Below are 14,874 nucleotides of genomic sequence, written 5' to 3' on the forward strand. Positions count from 1 at the left end.
TTGTCGTCTCAATCTTCCACGTCATTCAATTTCTTGCTGGACATGATAAACTTCAATTTAGATTAACTGACGCCATTGGACAGTTTGAGGATGACTTTCCTCAGAGCCTATCTGCTGAAATATCTTGCTATTGGAAATGACGTGGAATTATCCTAATCGGTTTAGTTTAAACTAAAAATTAAATATACAGGAAACACCGAAACAAAACCCTCACGCATTTCTAGGAAAAAGTCATGAAAAAACGATGTTCGGAAACGTCATCGTACACGTGGCGAAATGAAACGACACGCGTTGCTTTGTACTTAAATATAGCTGCGCTCACGTGGTCCAAACCGCAAGTTAACCTCAAAATCCCAGCCGTTAGTTTTCTTTGATTGGAAAACCATCAATAGCTTTGCGTATACCACTACACACGCGCATAAAGTCTCGAAACCATAGCCCACTTACAACGCCCATACGTGCAACGCAATCAGAGGGTGACACGTGGAGTATCATCGTTATTCTCCGTGTACGCGAGCACGCAGTATCTGAATACACTGGGAAGATATTTTCGCGGGTAGATAGGGGTACTCAAGTCATTTCACATTTAAAAAAGCTTTCGCTCTCAATTGGCTAATTATGTCCTTATAATTTGAAGTCTCTAGAAGCAGAAGAAGAAGAACTGGCGATACTTGTTCTTCTGGAAACGAAGCGCTATAAATATAGAAGCTTCGATCTTGATTTAATTCAAACCCTAGTAACGTTATTCTATCTCTACTTCTTTATCTCTGCCTCTCTTCTAAACTTTTTTCACCTAAGGAAATCGAAAATCGCTGGTCACGGATTCAGCTCGGAAGATTATCGAATATTTGATCGGCTTGTGAAAGTTCGTTTTCCTGTGCAACATTGTACTATCTCTAGTTTAAACTTTTAAATTTCTTGGAATTGATTGAATTTTTTACTCAAATTGCGCTCTAGCCTTATTCTCTGTTTGATCTCTGTTTTTGGTTTTGGTTTGTGGTTAATGTTGGACGCTTGTGGTATTTCTTTCTTTCTTTCTTTGATTAGCGAGTATTGTAGTGTGTGAACGCTCGTGTATTTTTTTTTTAATAATGATTTGTCATTTATGTGCTTCGTTATATTGTTTCTCTCGTTGGCATGTCTATTTGTTTGCTCTTAAGATAATTTAATGGGTTTATCATTAAATAGCACATAGTTATCTTTTTATTGTACCGATTTTTCGTTGAGTGGACATATAAGCTCTGGTGTTGTCAACTTATTTTAAAATCCGACGATTCTCCACATTACTAGATGTTTCTTGTTTAATGAGTTGCATTCTGAAATGAATTGGGTGCGCATATGTTCTCGATGCTGTGCTAGATAAGAATTTAGCCCATTTTTTCTGAATCTGAATTCAGATGTGTTTGTTTTTGCGATTTGATTTTACATATAGATTTTTGGGAATCTATGTTGAATATATGGAAGTATGAGTGTAAAACCTTTCTTCGGCAGTCGAAAATTTAAGATGCAGTTCAAACGTAGAATTACCTAATTTGTGACCTTCACTGCGAAAGATCGTCTGTGAAAATTCATTTTTCTTTCTCGATTCCCAATACCTGCCATTCTGGTGTGTTGTGTGGCTTATGAACCTGAGTGGTCGAAGTGCACAAGTTGAATGGGAGAGTATGTAAGAAGAAAAAGTGTTAGTTTGCGTAGTTAAAGGTTTCCTAACTACAGGTTTCCTCGCCGTACGGGCTGACTTCCAGGAAGAACCCCCACCCAAAAAAAAAAAAAAAAAAAAAAAAAAAAACCTCTTCTAGGTTGATCTGTTAGCTCTGCATATGGGAGGGATACTGGTGTATTTTATTTTAATAAACATCTGGATGAAAGACAAATACAAGCTGTGACCGGAAATAAAATTTATTTTAGGCGACCTATGCTCTGTTATCTGATACTAAGATTTGCAGCATCGTGCTTAACAATGAAAACAAGTATAGAGGATCGTTTTGGTAAGTTCACTTGTTGAAGGAGTTTGATGCTGATATGAAATTGGAGGTAGGCTTGTCCTTAATGGGCAATTAACAAACATTCCTGCAATTTTTCTCAAAATTTTCCGACTTTTCAGAAGACATTTGATGGTGCGATGCATTTTCTTTTACCATAGGTTGGTTTTCACCGAGCCCAAGGTAAATGGGTTCGGTTCCGGGGCTTCTTCGAGGAATCGAGTATGATGCCATATTATTGGTACTTTTATTAGCCGGAGGCTCTGGAGTAATTCGGGAGTGCATTGTGTGTATTGAATGGTCTTGTTATAGATCTTGTTTTGGTGAATCATTTATCTCCAAGAAGTGCTGATTGGAGCTTTTCAACCATGCTTGGATTATTTTGTTGCTGATTTGAGTTGTTCCCAGCTGTCTTGAAGAGAGCCACAATACCATGGGGTGTTATCCTGGCTCGATCGGTCAAGTAGTATGCCTTCTAAAGCTTCCCGGCTTTCACTCACTTATTTTTTTTGTCAACAGGCGCTCTATGCTTGATTCCCAGCTTCCAGACATTTTTTTGTTATATCTGGTGGCATAATTGCAAATTTCAAGAGTCACATTCAATAGCACTCAATTTAAACAACTGGGTTTGAAGATATGGATTTTTTAAACCGCAACGACATTGAATGGGGGGCTCAATCGAATTCTGAATACACTTGTCCAATTGATGAGCAAGACCTTGCCAGGGAAGTATCGGAAGGTGGTACGTTGGTTGCCGGTTCCTTGGAGAAAGGATTGATGCAGTATGGGTAAACTTCTTACATATATTTCGATCAAGTTAATACAAATTTATTGAGGATAAATTATAGATATTGTTTTCATTTCACAGATGCCAACATTATCGTAAGAGGTGTCGACTTGTAGCTCCATGCTGCAATGAGATTTTTGATTGCAGACATTGCCACAATGAGGCAAAGGTGAGTTTTCACTTGATGATTAATTCAAGGTTCCTTGTTCACACTAAATTGCTCATATTACCAATTTCATATACGATGTTGCTAACTTTTCTCTTTATTGCATATAGCTATGTGTATATAACTTCAAATAGCCTTTAATAAATTCAAATGTAGCAATAGGTTCTTTTATTCATAACTTACTTTTTCAGTTATTTTGTATGAGCTATTGCATCTTGCTTCCGATGGAATGCGGGGAATTAGGTTCTGCTGGTTTGATCAAAATTTCAATGTCCTAGTAGATTTTGAGTTGCTTTAGATGTAGCTAGTTTACTGCTTGGTTTAGAGTTTCATCTCTGGCACTAAGCAGGTCATATTATTGTGCAGAATAGTATAAACATCGATAAGAAGCTCAGACATGATCTTCCACGTCACCAAATCAGACAGGTATGGCATCATATTTTCATTTCCGTGTTTGTTCCTTAGCGTTGTATTTCATTGTGGTTCAAGTTGCTGATATTTGATCATTTTCGTCAGGTCATATGTTCACTATGTGGCACTGAGCAAAAGGTCAGTTTATTTATTTATTTTTTTTATTTTTCTTATTCATATGATTTGATGAAGTATTTGAGAATCTGATTAGCATCAGACAGGTATTTATTCTTTCTTTACTGCCATGACCAGGTCCAGCAAGTTTGTATAAACTGTGGAGTATGCATGGGCAAGTACTTTTGTGAAACTTGCAAGCTATTTGACGATGATGTAAGCACTCGATCCAATTTTTCAGCCTGGTGTTTTCTGCTTTTGTAATGGTTATTTCTTTCGTTTACGCTGAGACGGCCATAATATGCCTTGTTCTGGATGAGACTTCCACTATAATATTCATTTTCTTTTTATAAGCATATATGTGATTTCCTTTGAAATGTTAGTTGTGAACGTTTTCAATGAACCTTATCAGATTTCATACTTTAAGCTATATGTTATTTATTTTTATTTTATTTTTGCTTTTTTACAGATATCCAAGGATCAGTATCATTGCAATGGCTGTGGGATTTGCAGGTATGTGTACTCGGCTGTGTTCCTCAGTATCCATTAATTACTTCAATATTTATGTCGTATCAAGTGTTTTTACCCACGCTTGTGTAGTATTCATCTTCATAGTTTGTTTCTTTGTTTTCGCAGGATCGGAGGTCGTGACAACTTTTTCCACTGCTATAAGTGTGGTAAGCCATGCTTATTCCTTCGACGTTTCTATTGAATTCTGCTCTTGTTTTCCTTGTTCATTCAACTAAATTTATTTCCTATTTAATGAAGGTTGTTGTTACTCAATTCTACTGAAGAATAGTCACCCTTGCGTGGAAGGAGCTATGCATCACGATTGCCCAGTTTGCTTTGAGGTATGACTAATACGTTTCTCAAAACCCGAGACAAGTATCTATCTGCTATAACTATTTTGCCCACTAATGGAACGACATTGCGATTTCCAGTTTTTGTTTGAATCAAGAAGCGATATCGCAGTCATGCCGTGTGGGCACACAATTCACACAAACTGCTTGAAGGAGATGAGAGAACATTTTCAGTGAGTTTCCTTGAAAGAACTTTTTATCAATATTTTTATATGAATTATCTAGTTTACTATATTTTTCAACTATGGCAGATATGCTTGCCCTATTTGCTCGAAGTCGGTCTGTGACATGTCAAAAGTGTGGGAGAAATTCGACGTGGAGATAGCATCGACGCCAATGCCCCAACTGTATCAAAACAAATTGGTTAGGCCTCTTTTTAGTCTCTTCCCTCTATAATGGGTCATTTGAAAGTCACGTCTCAATAATTAATCGGAATATACCATTCAAGCAGAACAAACACCGTACCAGAAAAGAAAAGAATAATAATAATGAATATTATGGAGTTTTTAATCCAATAAAAACACATCACTAAAGCTAGCGAAACATGTCAAATGAAATATTTCAATTCCTTCCTTATATGACAGACAGGTAATGTTATACTTTACATTTTTCATTCTAAAAGATTCCTGGCCTTGTAACAAGATTAAAAAAAATGTGAGATATAAACGTTGATTTATATTTTAATATAGAATTGGCGTGACAATAGTACACCATTTGGTGGTTGAACAGGTTTGGATTCTGTGCAACGACTGTGGCAAAACCTCAGAAGTGCCATTCCATCTTGTGGCTCAAAAATGCTTAAACTGCAAGTCCTACAACACTCGCAAAATTAGAAGCTGACCACGTGGCGCTATTTCGGTTGCACATTTTTTGCTCATGCCAAAACGACTCAAAAAGACAAGTGACTTCAGTGCAAGCATTTAGGGGGGCCAGTAAAAGCACCAAAATGAAAGAAGAAATCCTAGCAGTCCTGAGGGTTAATGTCCATTAGCAAATTACCACCCATTTTCCTATTTACTATTGTCTGTTGGTCTTTAAGCTTATCAGGGTTCGTCGTGTCCTTTGGCAACTTGTTACAAGTTCAACACTCTCAAGGTCACAAGGGAATATATATATATATATATATATATATATATATATATATATATTGTTGCCCTCTATTTCTATTGCTCCAAAAAAAATGTGTGTTTTAAAAAAATATGAATATTCATGAAGCATGGTAGTGGGTCTGGACTCTGGAGAAAGGTCCTTTTTTCTGTCCTAAGAAATAGAGAAAAAGGCTCTGTTTGGTCATGATTGTAATTGTATGTAAGTGAGGAATTCTGAGTCCTCGCAGTAGATTGTATTTGTTTTTCGGTGGTTTGTCCTTTTCCCTGCTATGTGCATTTGCTTTTTGTCACGGGCATTTTGTTATCATTGATCAAATAAATGAATTTTCAAAATTGACGAATCTTTTTACACACCCTCATGCATCGATATGGTAAATCAGTAGACGAGTAGAATAATGCACCGACCAAGTGAATGATTTAAAGCTGAATAAGCCTTTGCAATGAATTATGCAATGTCCCTAAGGTAAATAGGTGTTACGTCGAGTTTTACAGTGTCAGTTTTTTTTTCATTTATTTGATTCGAGTATTGAGTAAGTCAGAGCTTACGATCCACCTCTAGAACTGGATTATATAAACAGAAAAAAGAAGTCTAATAAATATTGCTTACCTCAGAATCTAACCGAGTTACTCGTTTCTTTTTTCCATTTTTGTCGGTAAGAAAATAAAAGCTATTAATTAAGTAGGTATCTAGTGGTCGACTATCTAGTGGTCTTCTTTTGACCATGTAGCCAAGGCTTTTTTTTTTTTTTTTTTTTTTTTTTTTTTTGTAACTTAGGCAAAATTTGCGATTTTTAATTTGTAAGCAAAAAAATTTAGATTGCTTGCCCTAAACGGGATCGCTTAGAGCATTTCCAATACTAACATTTGATGTAATTTTTATTTTACTCCAACCAAAATTTACACGAGAATATTCTAAGAATATGCATTTATAAAATTTTAGATTTCTATTTTTTTTTTAGCTTTTTTTTAGATTTTTTTTTATAGATTTTAATTCTAACAAATTCTGGCCCAAAGATATTAGCTTTAGCTCGAAAGTATTTAATATTTATTATCTTCCTCCATGGATAAAAAAAAAACATGTATTTTTTTATGATGAGTGGGTAGTTCTGTTACCGTATACTTGATTCCTTTCCAAATGTTCTTTTTTAAGAAGTGCCTCGTAAAGTTTCCAATGACACGAGCGACGTGACGTAGGACCATGGTCCGTGGATTATGGGTCACATTATTATCATTGTAGTTATGACGTTCAAATATCGTGGACCATATATGTGCACATATATGCAAATTGTGTACCTTGAATTACTTTTTTACACCTCTTAACTCAAGTCCAAATCACACAGTCTGATGGTCCCTCTAGGTATTGTTGGATGCTTTTACTTTCGCTTTTCTTTTGCTTTTACTTTTGATAGCAATTTATCAATGTTTTTTTACGGTCCTTTTTTAGCCATTGGTAATATTGACCGTATACATATAAATTTATATTTTTATTATATGCCATAAAATATTAAGTTAAAATTATTTTACGCACACTAATTACAAAACTATACACACTTTTTATTTTTAGATTAAAGTATCACTAAACCTTAAAAACAACTTTTCCAATGAAGAAGCAACCCACGGCCTTAAATATTAGAAGTAATAGACTATATTGGATTGTTGTTATAGTGTGAGCAACAATTAATTGCTTCAACATCGGTGTTTCCTGAAGTTGTCCCCTCTCTCTAAGCATCACAAATGTCTGATAATCAAGATTTTATCTAAAAATTAAGTATTATTTCATTAATACAAATTAGTAGAGCAAAATCTAAAACTAAATTTATTTGAATTGAAAAATGATATATATATATATATATATATATACGTGTGTGTGTGGGTGTGTTATAGAGAGAGAGAGAGAGAGAGAGAGAGATTGATTTCATGATTCACTTTTTTGAGTAGTCTTAATTCATTAATAGTCTTGATATATGAACTTTATCAAAACTAGACTTTGACCCTCTTATACACAAGAGCAACAATGAACATCAATGGGTAAAATTTGGATTAGATTCGAACTTTTAATGTATATTTCAATCTAATAAACATGTATTAGTTGTTTCAATATGTAATCGCATGTTCAACAATTTAGACTAAAAATAGATATTTGTTATTGTCTATTTTACTGTCATGTGATTTTTGAGAAAAAAAAATATGCATTTTTCATGATCATATATTTTCCTATAAGAATTAGCCAAAGAAGACGCTATATGACGTTGTCGACCATGTACGAAATCGGGATGACACCATACGACTTGGTATGATGCGGTATAATAGTGTATGATGCCATGCAACATATGACCCATAAACAAGACATTTTTAAACAGTTTATTCCAAGAGTACCATCTATTGTACTTTTAAGTGTAAGGTTATCTAAAAAATTGATTTTTGATAAAACTACCAACACACTACAAGATCTAATTCATTAAATCTTTTTTCTCAATTTACATAGTTTTCGAAAATTCACGTGTGTGCACGTGCGTGGGTGCGTCTGATAGAAAATGAGATTGATTGTGGTTATGGGTTTATTATTCCAAAATAGAAAGATTTGTCTAATATTTAGAATTTGTGATTGGTGTATAGATAAAATAGCTTGAATGTATTATGGTTCTCTTTTTACTGTTTTTTTTTTTATAGTTGAAAAAAAAAAAGTTACTAAAATACACTGATCATAAGGTCTAGTCACACTTCTTAAATTTTGTATCACGAAGTCTTAGTCTCACACACTTCTATCATTTTTATATAATACGGGTTAGTCACACTAATCTTGCTCTACCAGTTCTTACTACAGACTAATCTTGCTCTAATAGTTCTTACTACAGTGTGTTCAGTGTTCACAACGATCAATTGAATAGGGTTATGTTTAACTATTTATGGTCAAATTACAATGTGCGTTAAAAAAAAATAATACAAGAGACATGCCTTGTACTTATTTTCATTTTAAAAATAAATAGTTCAAAATCTAAATCATACATTATCTTTTTCATTCTACTTTTAATATAGTTTATTAGTTCCAAACAAAAACAAAAAAGCACGTATTCTAGCTTTATGCGAAGGGTTTAACTTTAACCAAAGAGTTGTTTCCGAAAAAAAAAAAAAATAAATAAAATAAAATAAAATAAAATAAATAAATAAATAAATTTGAAAACGTGGCCGGTGCCACGGAATAAGAGATTTTAAAACAAACATTTTTCACTTTAACAAATAATTTTCACTAAAGGGTGACATGATGTTATGTGATCCTTTGATTATTATTTTTTTTTTTTCTCAAGATCTTATGATTTAAAATCATGGCATTGAAATGGTCCTTTGATCTGGTATATAAACTTTTTCAAGTCTTATCTCTTATCCATCAATTTTAAACAAATCTCTTTTAGGAGGGAACGAACGGCTAGTTTCCAAATCATGGCAAAAACTTTTCCCACTGTTCTCCCATCGCTCTCTTTCCCGACGCAAGAACAAGCTAAAAACCTCGTCTTTAATCCAATCCAACCAACAAACTATGTCATTTCCTCGTCGAAACGCTGCTCAACTATCAGAGAATTCTCAGCGATTCACGCCCATTTGCCAGCCATGTTCTCTGGTTCTTCGTTTCCAGAGAATAAAATTCCCACATTAACCGGAGAGTTTTCAGTCAAAACCCAGAGCCAGAGGTCACGGTTTGGAACACCCTTTTGAAGAATCATATCAAAGAAAGTAATATGGAAGGGGTTTTCTTGACCTACTCTCACATGGTCGCTCAAGGGGTGTCACTAGATAAATCCACTTTCCACTTCTTGATTCACGCTTGTTCTAAAATTTTGGAGCTCCGAAGAGGAACCGAATTCCATGGGAGAGTGATCAAGTCTGGGATGACCAAGAATAAGTCTTTGAACAACAATTTGATGGGTTTTTACTTGAAACTTGGTAAGCACGCGAGCTATTCGATAAAATGTCACACAGAGATGTGATTACTTGGAAGTGGAACTCCATGATTTCATGCCACATTCATATGGGTATGTACAGAGAGGCGTTGGACCTTTTCTCGGAAATTCCAGGCAATGGGGTCGTGGCGGACGAGGTGACCATGGTCAGCTTGCTCTCGCCTTGTTCGAAGCTCGGAGATTTAGAAATGGGTGAGAAATTACATCGTTTCATCGAGGAAAAACGCCTGAAAATATCCGGGAATCTTTTGAACTGCCTTGAGAACATGTACACCGAGTGTGGAAAATGGAAAAAGCCAACCAGCTTACGAAGAAACATGAGACCACCAATAGTGGCGTCGTATTGTGGACTAGTTTGGTCAGAGGTCACGTGAGGCCCAAGAATATCCTGGCCGCTAGGCTTGTCTTTGACCGAGTCAAGGAAAAGAATCTAATCGCATGGACAACGATGATCTCGGGCTATTTTCAATTGGGTCAGTACCGTGAAACCCTAGAGATTTTCTCGGAAACGAGACTGAGAAATATCACCTTTGATGAGATTCTTGTCATAACAGTACTCTGCGTGTACAAACGGTGGAGATTTTAGATTCGGCCAATCGATCCACAGCTTGATCGCCAAATGTGGCATGGTTGTCGAAGGGCCTCTCAGGAACTCTCTGCTTCACTTTTACACGAAGCTTGAAGAGCTGAAAACGGCTCGTCTGATCTTCGACACTTTACCCGAGACTCCTCGTGGAATTCGATGCTGGATGGTCTATATGCAGGAGTGGAGACATCGAGAAAGCAAAGTCGTTCTTCGGCGAGATTCCGAACAAGGACGTGGTTTCTTGGAACACGATCCTCAATTCCCTCACAAAATCATTGGTGGTTCGGAGAAGCTTTCGGGACTTTCCGATCGATGCCGGTGAAGCCCGACAAGCTCACTCTCGAAACACTGCTTTCTTGCTGCGCAAGCATCGAGGCTCTGAGCCACCTATGCCGAGACGAACGGAATCGCGATCGGCGAGAAGCTGGGGACTTCTCTCATCGACATGTACGGAAGCTGCGGGTGCGTCGAAAAGGCCCGAGAAGTGTTCTCCGCGATGGCCGAGAAGAACAAGAACGTGTTTGCGTGGACCGTGCCATGGAAGGCCAAGCTCACAGAGCAATCGATCTGTTCTCTGGAGATGGAAAGGTCGGGAATAAAACCGGACCGCGTCACTTTCATCGCCCTCCTCTCGGCTTGCAGCCACGGAGGGCATGACGACGAAGGGCTCGAATACTTCAAACACCATGAACATCGCTCCTGAGATACACCACGACGGCCGTGTCGTCGATCTCCTCTCCCGAGAACTCATCGAGAAAATGCCTATCGATCCCGACATTTCGATATGGAGCTCGTTCCTGAGATCGTCCGAAATCCGTGGGGACTTCGGGCTCGCCGAGAAGGCTCTCCAACGGATCGTCGAGATCGATCTGCGAAGCGATTCGGCCAATGTTGTTCTCTCGAAGGCCGGTCAGGCCAGGACGAGGCCTGTTGACAGAGATGAAGGGGAGGTTCGAGGAGCTCGGGCTCGAAGAGGTGTCGGAGCATCACAGCGAGAGATTGGCCGTGACTTTTTGTCTGATTAACGCCACAACAACCCCAATCCGGGTTGTGAATCATCTGAGAATGTGTCGGGATTGTCACTCCGCCATGAAAGTCATGTCTAAGGTCTATAACAGGTAGATCGTAATCAGAGATAACTTCCACAGGTTTGTGGATGGAAATTTCACATGTAAAGATCATTGGTGAAGAAGATGTTTATTATATAAATAATACAATATAATTTTTTTTTCTCTATTCATTGGAAGATAAAAACCAAGAACTGGTACAAAGTTCAGAGACTGACTTACAAGGTTGCTCTAATCATGACAAAAGATTAAAAGCGTACTGATAATATAAAAGTAGGGAAGCCAAAAAAAACAGGCTTTTTTTCTTTCTTTTTTTTTTTTTTTACCCTTTTACATGAAAATACAATATGGGCAGATAGTACTACTTATCTGACATATAAAATGCCCGATTTAGGGAAAGAGGAAAATAAAAAGGTAGCAAAATTCAACAACACATCACATCATCCACCAAGATCATGATTATTCTTAGCCTAAGTAAGACACCCCAATTAGTATAGTAAACGCAACAATGTACAAAACGATCATCCATGGCTGCCAAAAGATGCACATAAACAGCTCTCCTTACTAAAAAACAGATGATCAAGTGGCGTTTCTTCATAGCTCTTCTCTCTTAATCATGTATTCATGAACTTGGTGGCTGTGGAAGAAGGTCACACACACACAAAAATTGGTGTCCCTTACATTGAAGAATCAATCAGGGCGGTCTCAAAGAACAGCTCTTTGCAATTGTCCTCATGATCTGGGCTGCTTCCATGCTCTTTCTCCAACTTCTCATCATTCAGAATCTCCACAGAACGGCAATTCAAACTGCAAAATGCTTTCTCACCCCTGCCACAGTGAGACCAACAAACCAATCAGTCACAAAAAGAACACATGTTTAAAAAGGACACATACAGGAAAGTCTATAGATGGTAGGGGATATTAATAGATGGGTCTTTTACCTGTATATGTAGATGTCCTTTCCATCCTCAAGCTTCTTGTTGCAGGAGTCACAGAAGCTCAGAAAATCACGAGATGGATAATCAACAGAGTTTGTGGTGATTGGACTGGCCTTGATGTTGACAGTGTCGAAACTCTTGCCGAGATTGCTCAAATCCTTGGAGTGAGTCTCCAAAATGCAGTCGCCGAAGATGTGAGTGGTCTTGGGGTTGGAACCGTGCGAGATCACACACGTGTAGTCCTCAGAGAGCTCGATCTCACTGGCCGAGAGAGACCCGACGAAATCTTTCCCTGAAGAAGAAGAAGAGCCTCCGACGGGTCCAGGGAAACTAGTACTCGCTTGGGCCGCCATATCATTGCAGAAAATATTACTCTTACTGCCATTGTTGACTCTAAAACCAGACAGGTTGGGAATGGCTCTACACGAATCCAAAGAGCAAGACCTGATTTTTCCAAAGGAGTCTAGAGCAGTGTCCGCGATCTCAAAGAGGACATCGGTGCTTCCCTTTTGAAAAGGGGATTTGGGCTTCGAGGGGTGAGCGAAGATGGCATAGTTTTTGGGGAGAGACTTGGGCGACGACGACGATGAAGAAGATGACCCGAAAGGATCGGCGGTCTCGTTTTTGACTCGGGGCCTCAACTTGGGTCCGAAAAGGATGTTCTTGGCGCTCTCGGAGGGCTGTCGTGGCCCGAGAGCTTTGCCCGAGAACTTCACGGCGTTGTCGTCGTCGTCGAGAATGTTGACGAGCCCTAATTTGCTCTTCTGCTGCCCGTTGTTGTCGTGGGAGGACGAGGAAACAGACCTCGCTGTCGTCGTCGATGATGACGATGGCTTAAAGGGATTGCCAAGGCCTGAGAAGAACCTGAGCTCCAGAGGAGAAGTTGGGCTTCTGACCGAGTCACAGTCAGCCAAAGCCAAGCCCTTTGGAGTCAGACCCACGAGCAAGCCGGGGATGGTTGTGTAGAAAGAGCTGTTCTTCGGGTTCTTGTTCCCACCATCAGAGAGGAGTGAGGACTCAGACCCAGAATCACAAACCTGGCTCTCATGATTTTGATCCTTCTGAACCGATCTGGTCCTCTTCCTCAACATCTCTCCTTATTACTTCTTTCTTGTCACCGCCTAAAAACCCAGAATCACAAGCACTTTCTTCTCTTCTCTGCAAGAGAAGAAAACAAACAATAAAAAAAAAACCCAAACTTTTTTAGTGAATAAATAGATAGGTGGCTCTGTAGCAATATGAGGATTTGATGGGTGAGAGAGTGATTGGTGTTAAGCAAGAAGAAGCATTGGGCTTAGTGAAGAAGAGAAGAGAAAGAGGGAAGAAATGGAAAATGAACAAGCAAGATAACCAGTATTTATTTACCATCAATAATGGCCATATACATACATGCATCAAAAAGGGTATTTTCTACTACAATCAGAAAGCTCCAAAAGCATTGAGTCATTGAGAGAGATCAACCAGAAATAAATGTGAGATTTCATTTCATAACTCTCAGACAGACTCAGGGGCATTAATGGGTTGCCTGAAATGACTGGGAAATGTCTAATCAAACATGCAATGCTATAAGCAAATAGCTTCTGAGACATGACCTAAATATATAAATAAATAAAAATAAATTATGAACACTTATTATATGAAGAGGAGGTGACAAAAGGGCTTGTATTGAATCAAAAACTTGATTTGCAAATCGGAAGATCATTTAAAGCCAAATTGATTCGGACAAGATTACATCGAGATCAAAACAAGGAAAAAATTACTTGATTATTGGATGGGAGATTGAACAATAATAATGGACAATCAATACCCATAAATCAAAGTAAAGCCAAAGGTGAGTACTTGCATGTTTTAGTTTTAGCTTAATCCCCAAAAATCCAGATGAAATCACAAAAGAAACCGCTCCAAGTTTGAAACTTTAGATCCATTTGAAAAATAAAAAGTAAAGGCAATCGCTGATATTAATATGAAGTAATGATATATATATATATATATATATATATTAATAAACATATAAAACCCACCTGGGCTCTTTCTTAATTGCTTCTCTTTCTCAGCTCTGGAAACCTCACAGAGATGACGTTTTGAGTACGTAAAAAAAGAGCAAAATGCGCTAGAGATACAAAATACAATGAAAACGTTTCTTCTTTTGGTTTGCCAATGGAGAGAGAGGCTCAGAAGAAGAAGAGGGTGTGGGAGTGAAACTTGCTCAGTACTTCTCTCTCTACTTCATGCCTCAAAATCAGCGAAGCAGTGAGCTTCTGAAATACTCTACTACTCTCTCTCTCTCTCTCTCTCTCTCTCCCCGCACTGATTTGATTTCCTCTCTCTCTAGCATTAACAAAAAGCGCTCTCTCTTAAGTCCAAAGTCAATATAGGAAAATGCCTAGTTTACATATATAATTTTGTAATTTAGTTTCTCATAGACTCATAGTCATATAAAATAGAATTTCACCAACTTTACTTTTAAAATAAGATTTATTTTTACTTACCTTTGCTTTAGTATACATCTTTATTTTTCAACTGTCTCTAAACTTACCATATAAAAAACAAATAATTGGCTGCTTAAGTCACGGAATGTGCAGCAATTTAATTTTGGCCAACGTTTTGTTAATAATCCGTAAATAGCCTAATTACTTACGTGGCTGCACATTTATGAAGGATTTTTTTTTACAGATTTGCCCTTGTATACTCGGATTAGTAACTTCTTATTTAGGCAGTTTTTTTGTTTAAAATTTGAAAATGAATTCGGCAAGTATTTGAATTTTTGGACCTGTGGATATGGAGAAATTTCAGCGTTGACTTAACTAATTTGTTTCATTTAGGCAGTTTTTTTTTTTAATTTTGAATCAAACCGATTAGGAAAGTAGTTAACCTGGTTTTTTTTAATTTTTGGACGTG

The 14,874-nt window shown here is 37.5% G+C and overlaps 2 protein-coding genes and 1 pseudogene across 2 annotated transcripts; 2 read left to right on the forward strand and 1 right to left on the reverse strand.

The window, feature by feature from the left end:
- The first annotated feature begins 625 nt into the window (after positions 1 to 625).
- On the forward strand, positions 626 to 5,780 carry LOC149391014 (CHY-type/CTCHY-type/RING-type Zinc finger protein). Its single transcript, XM_089621356.1, has 11 exons — positions 626 to 2,770; positions 2,851 to 2,938; positions 3,302 to 3,361; positions 3,452 to 3,484; positions 3,599 to 3,676; positions 3,930 to 3,973; positions 4,097 to 4,137; positions 4,229 to 4,311; positions 4,402 to 4,493; positions 4,572 to 4,683; positions 5,050 to 5,780. Exons 1-11 carry the CDS (start codon positions 2,619 to 2,621, stop codon positions 5,158 to 5,160), a joined length of 894 nt encoding a protein of 297 aa, XP_089477482.1. The 5' UTR covers positions 626 to 2,618; the 3' UTR covers positions 5,161 to 5,780.
- A 3,066-nt stretch (positions 5,781 to 8,846) lies between these two features.
- LOC149391015 (pentatricopeptide repeat-containing protein At3g22690-like) lies at positions 8,847 to 11,159 on the forward strand (annotated as a pseudogene).
- Positions 11,160 to 11,286: 127 nt separating this feature from the next.
- LOC149391016 (FCS-Like Zinc finger 10-like) lies at positions 11,287 to 14,362 on the reverse strand. Its single transcript, XM_089619549.1, has 3 exons — positions 13,998 to 14,362; positions 11,980 to 13,134; positions 11,287 to 11,866 (listed from the first exon to the last, which is right to left on the reverse strand). Exons 2-3 carry the CDS (start codon positions 13,065 to 13,067, stop codon positions 11,716 to 11,718), a joined length of 1,239 nt encoding a protein of 412 aa, XP_089475675.1. The 5' UTR covers positions 13,068 to 13,134; positions 13,998 to 14,362; the 3' UTR covers positions 11,287 to 11,715.
- Positions 14,363 to 14,874: the final 512 nt, after the last annotated feature.

The sequence above is a fragment of the Urtica dioica genome, chromosome 7 (assembly GCF_054948205.1).
Source record: "Urtica dioica subsp. dioica isolate 48M chromosome 7, U.dioica_male_clone48M_v1_H2, whole genome shotgun sequence".
NCBI classification, from domain to species: Eukaryota; Viridiplantae; Streptophyta; class Magnoliopsida; order Rosales; family Urticaceae; genus Urtica; species Urtica dioica.

What these genes read in the sequence shown, in the direction of transcription:
- LOC149391014 (XM_089621356.1), top strand. Translation starts at nt 2,619, where the DNA reads ATGGATTTTTTAAACCGCAACGACATTGAATGGGGGGCTCAATCGAAT. An exon ending in CACGTCACCAAATCAGACAG is followed by an intron (nt 3,362 to 3,451) that starts GTATGGCATCAT and finishes CATTTTCGTCAG; the next exon opens with GTCATATGTTCACTATGTGG. An exon ending in AATGGCTGTGGGATTTGCAG is followed by an intron (nt 3,974 to 4,096) that starts GTATGTGTACTC and finishes TTGTTTTCGCAG; the next exon opens with GATCGGAGGTCGTGACAACT.
- LOC149391016 (XM_089619549.1), bottom strand. Translation starts at nt 13,067, where the DNA reads ATGTTGAGGAAGAGGACCAGATCGGTTCAGAAGGATCAAAATCATGAG. An exon ending in AAGGACATCTACATATACAG is followed by an intron (nt 11,867 to 11,979) that starts GTAAAAGACCCA and finishes TCACTGTGGCAG; the next exon opens with GGGTGAGAAAGCATTTTGCA.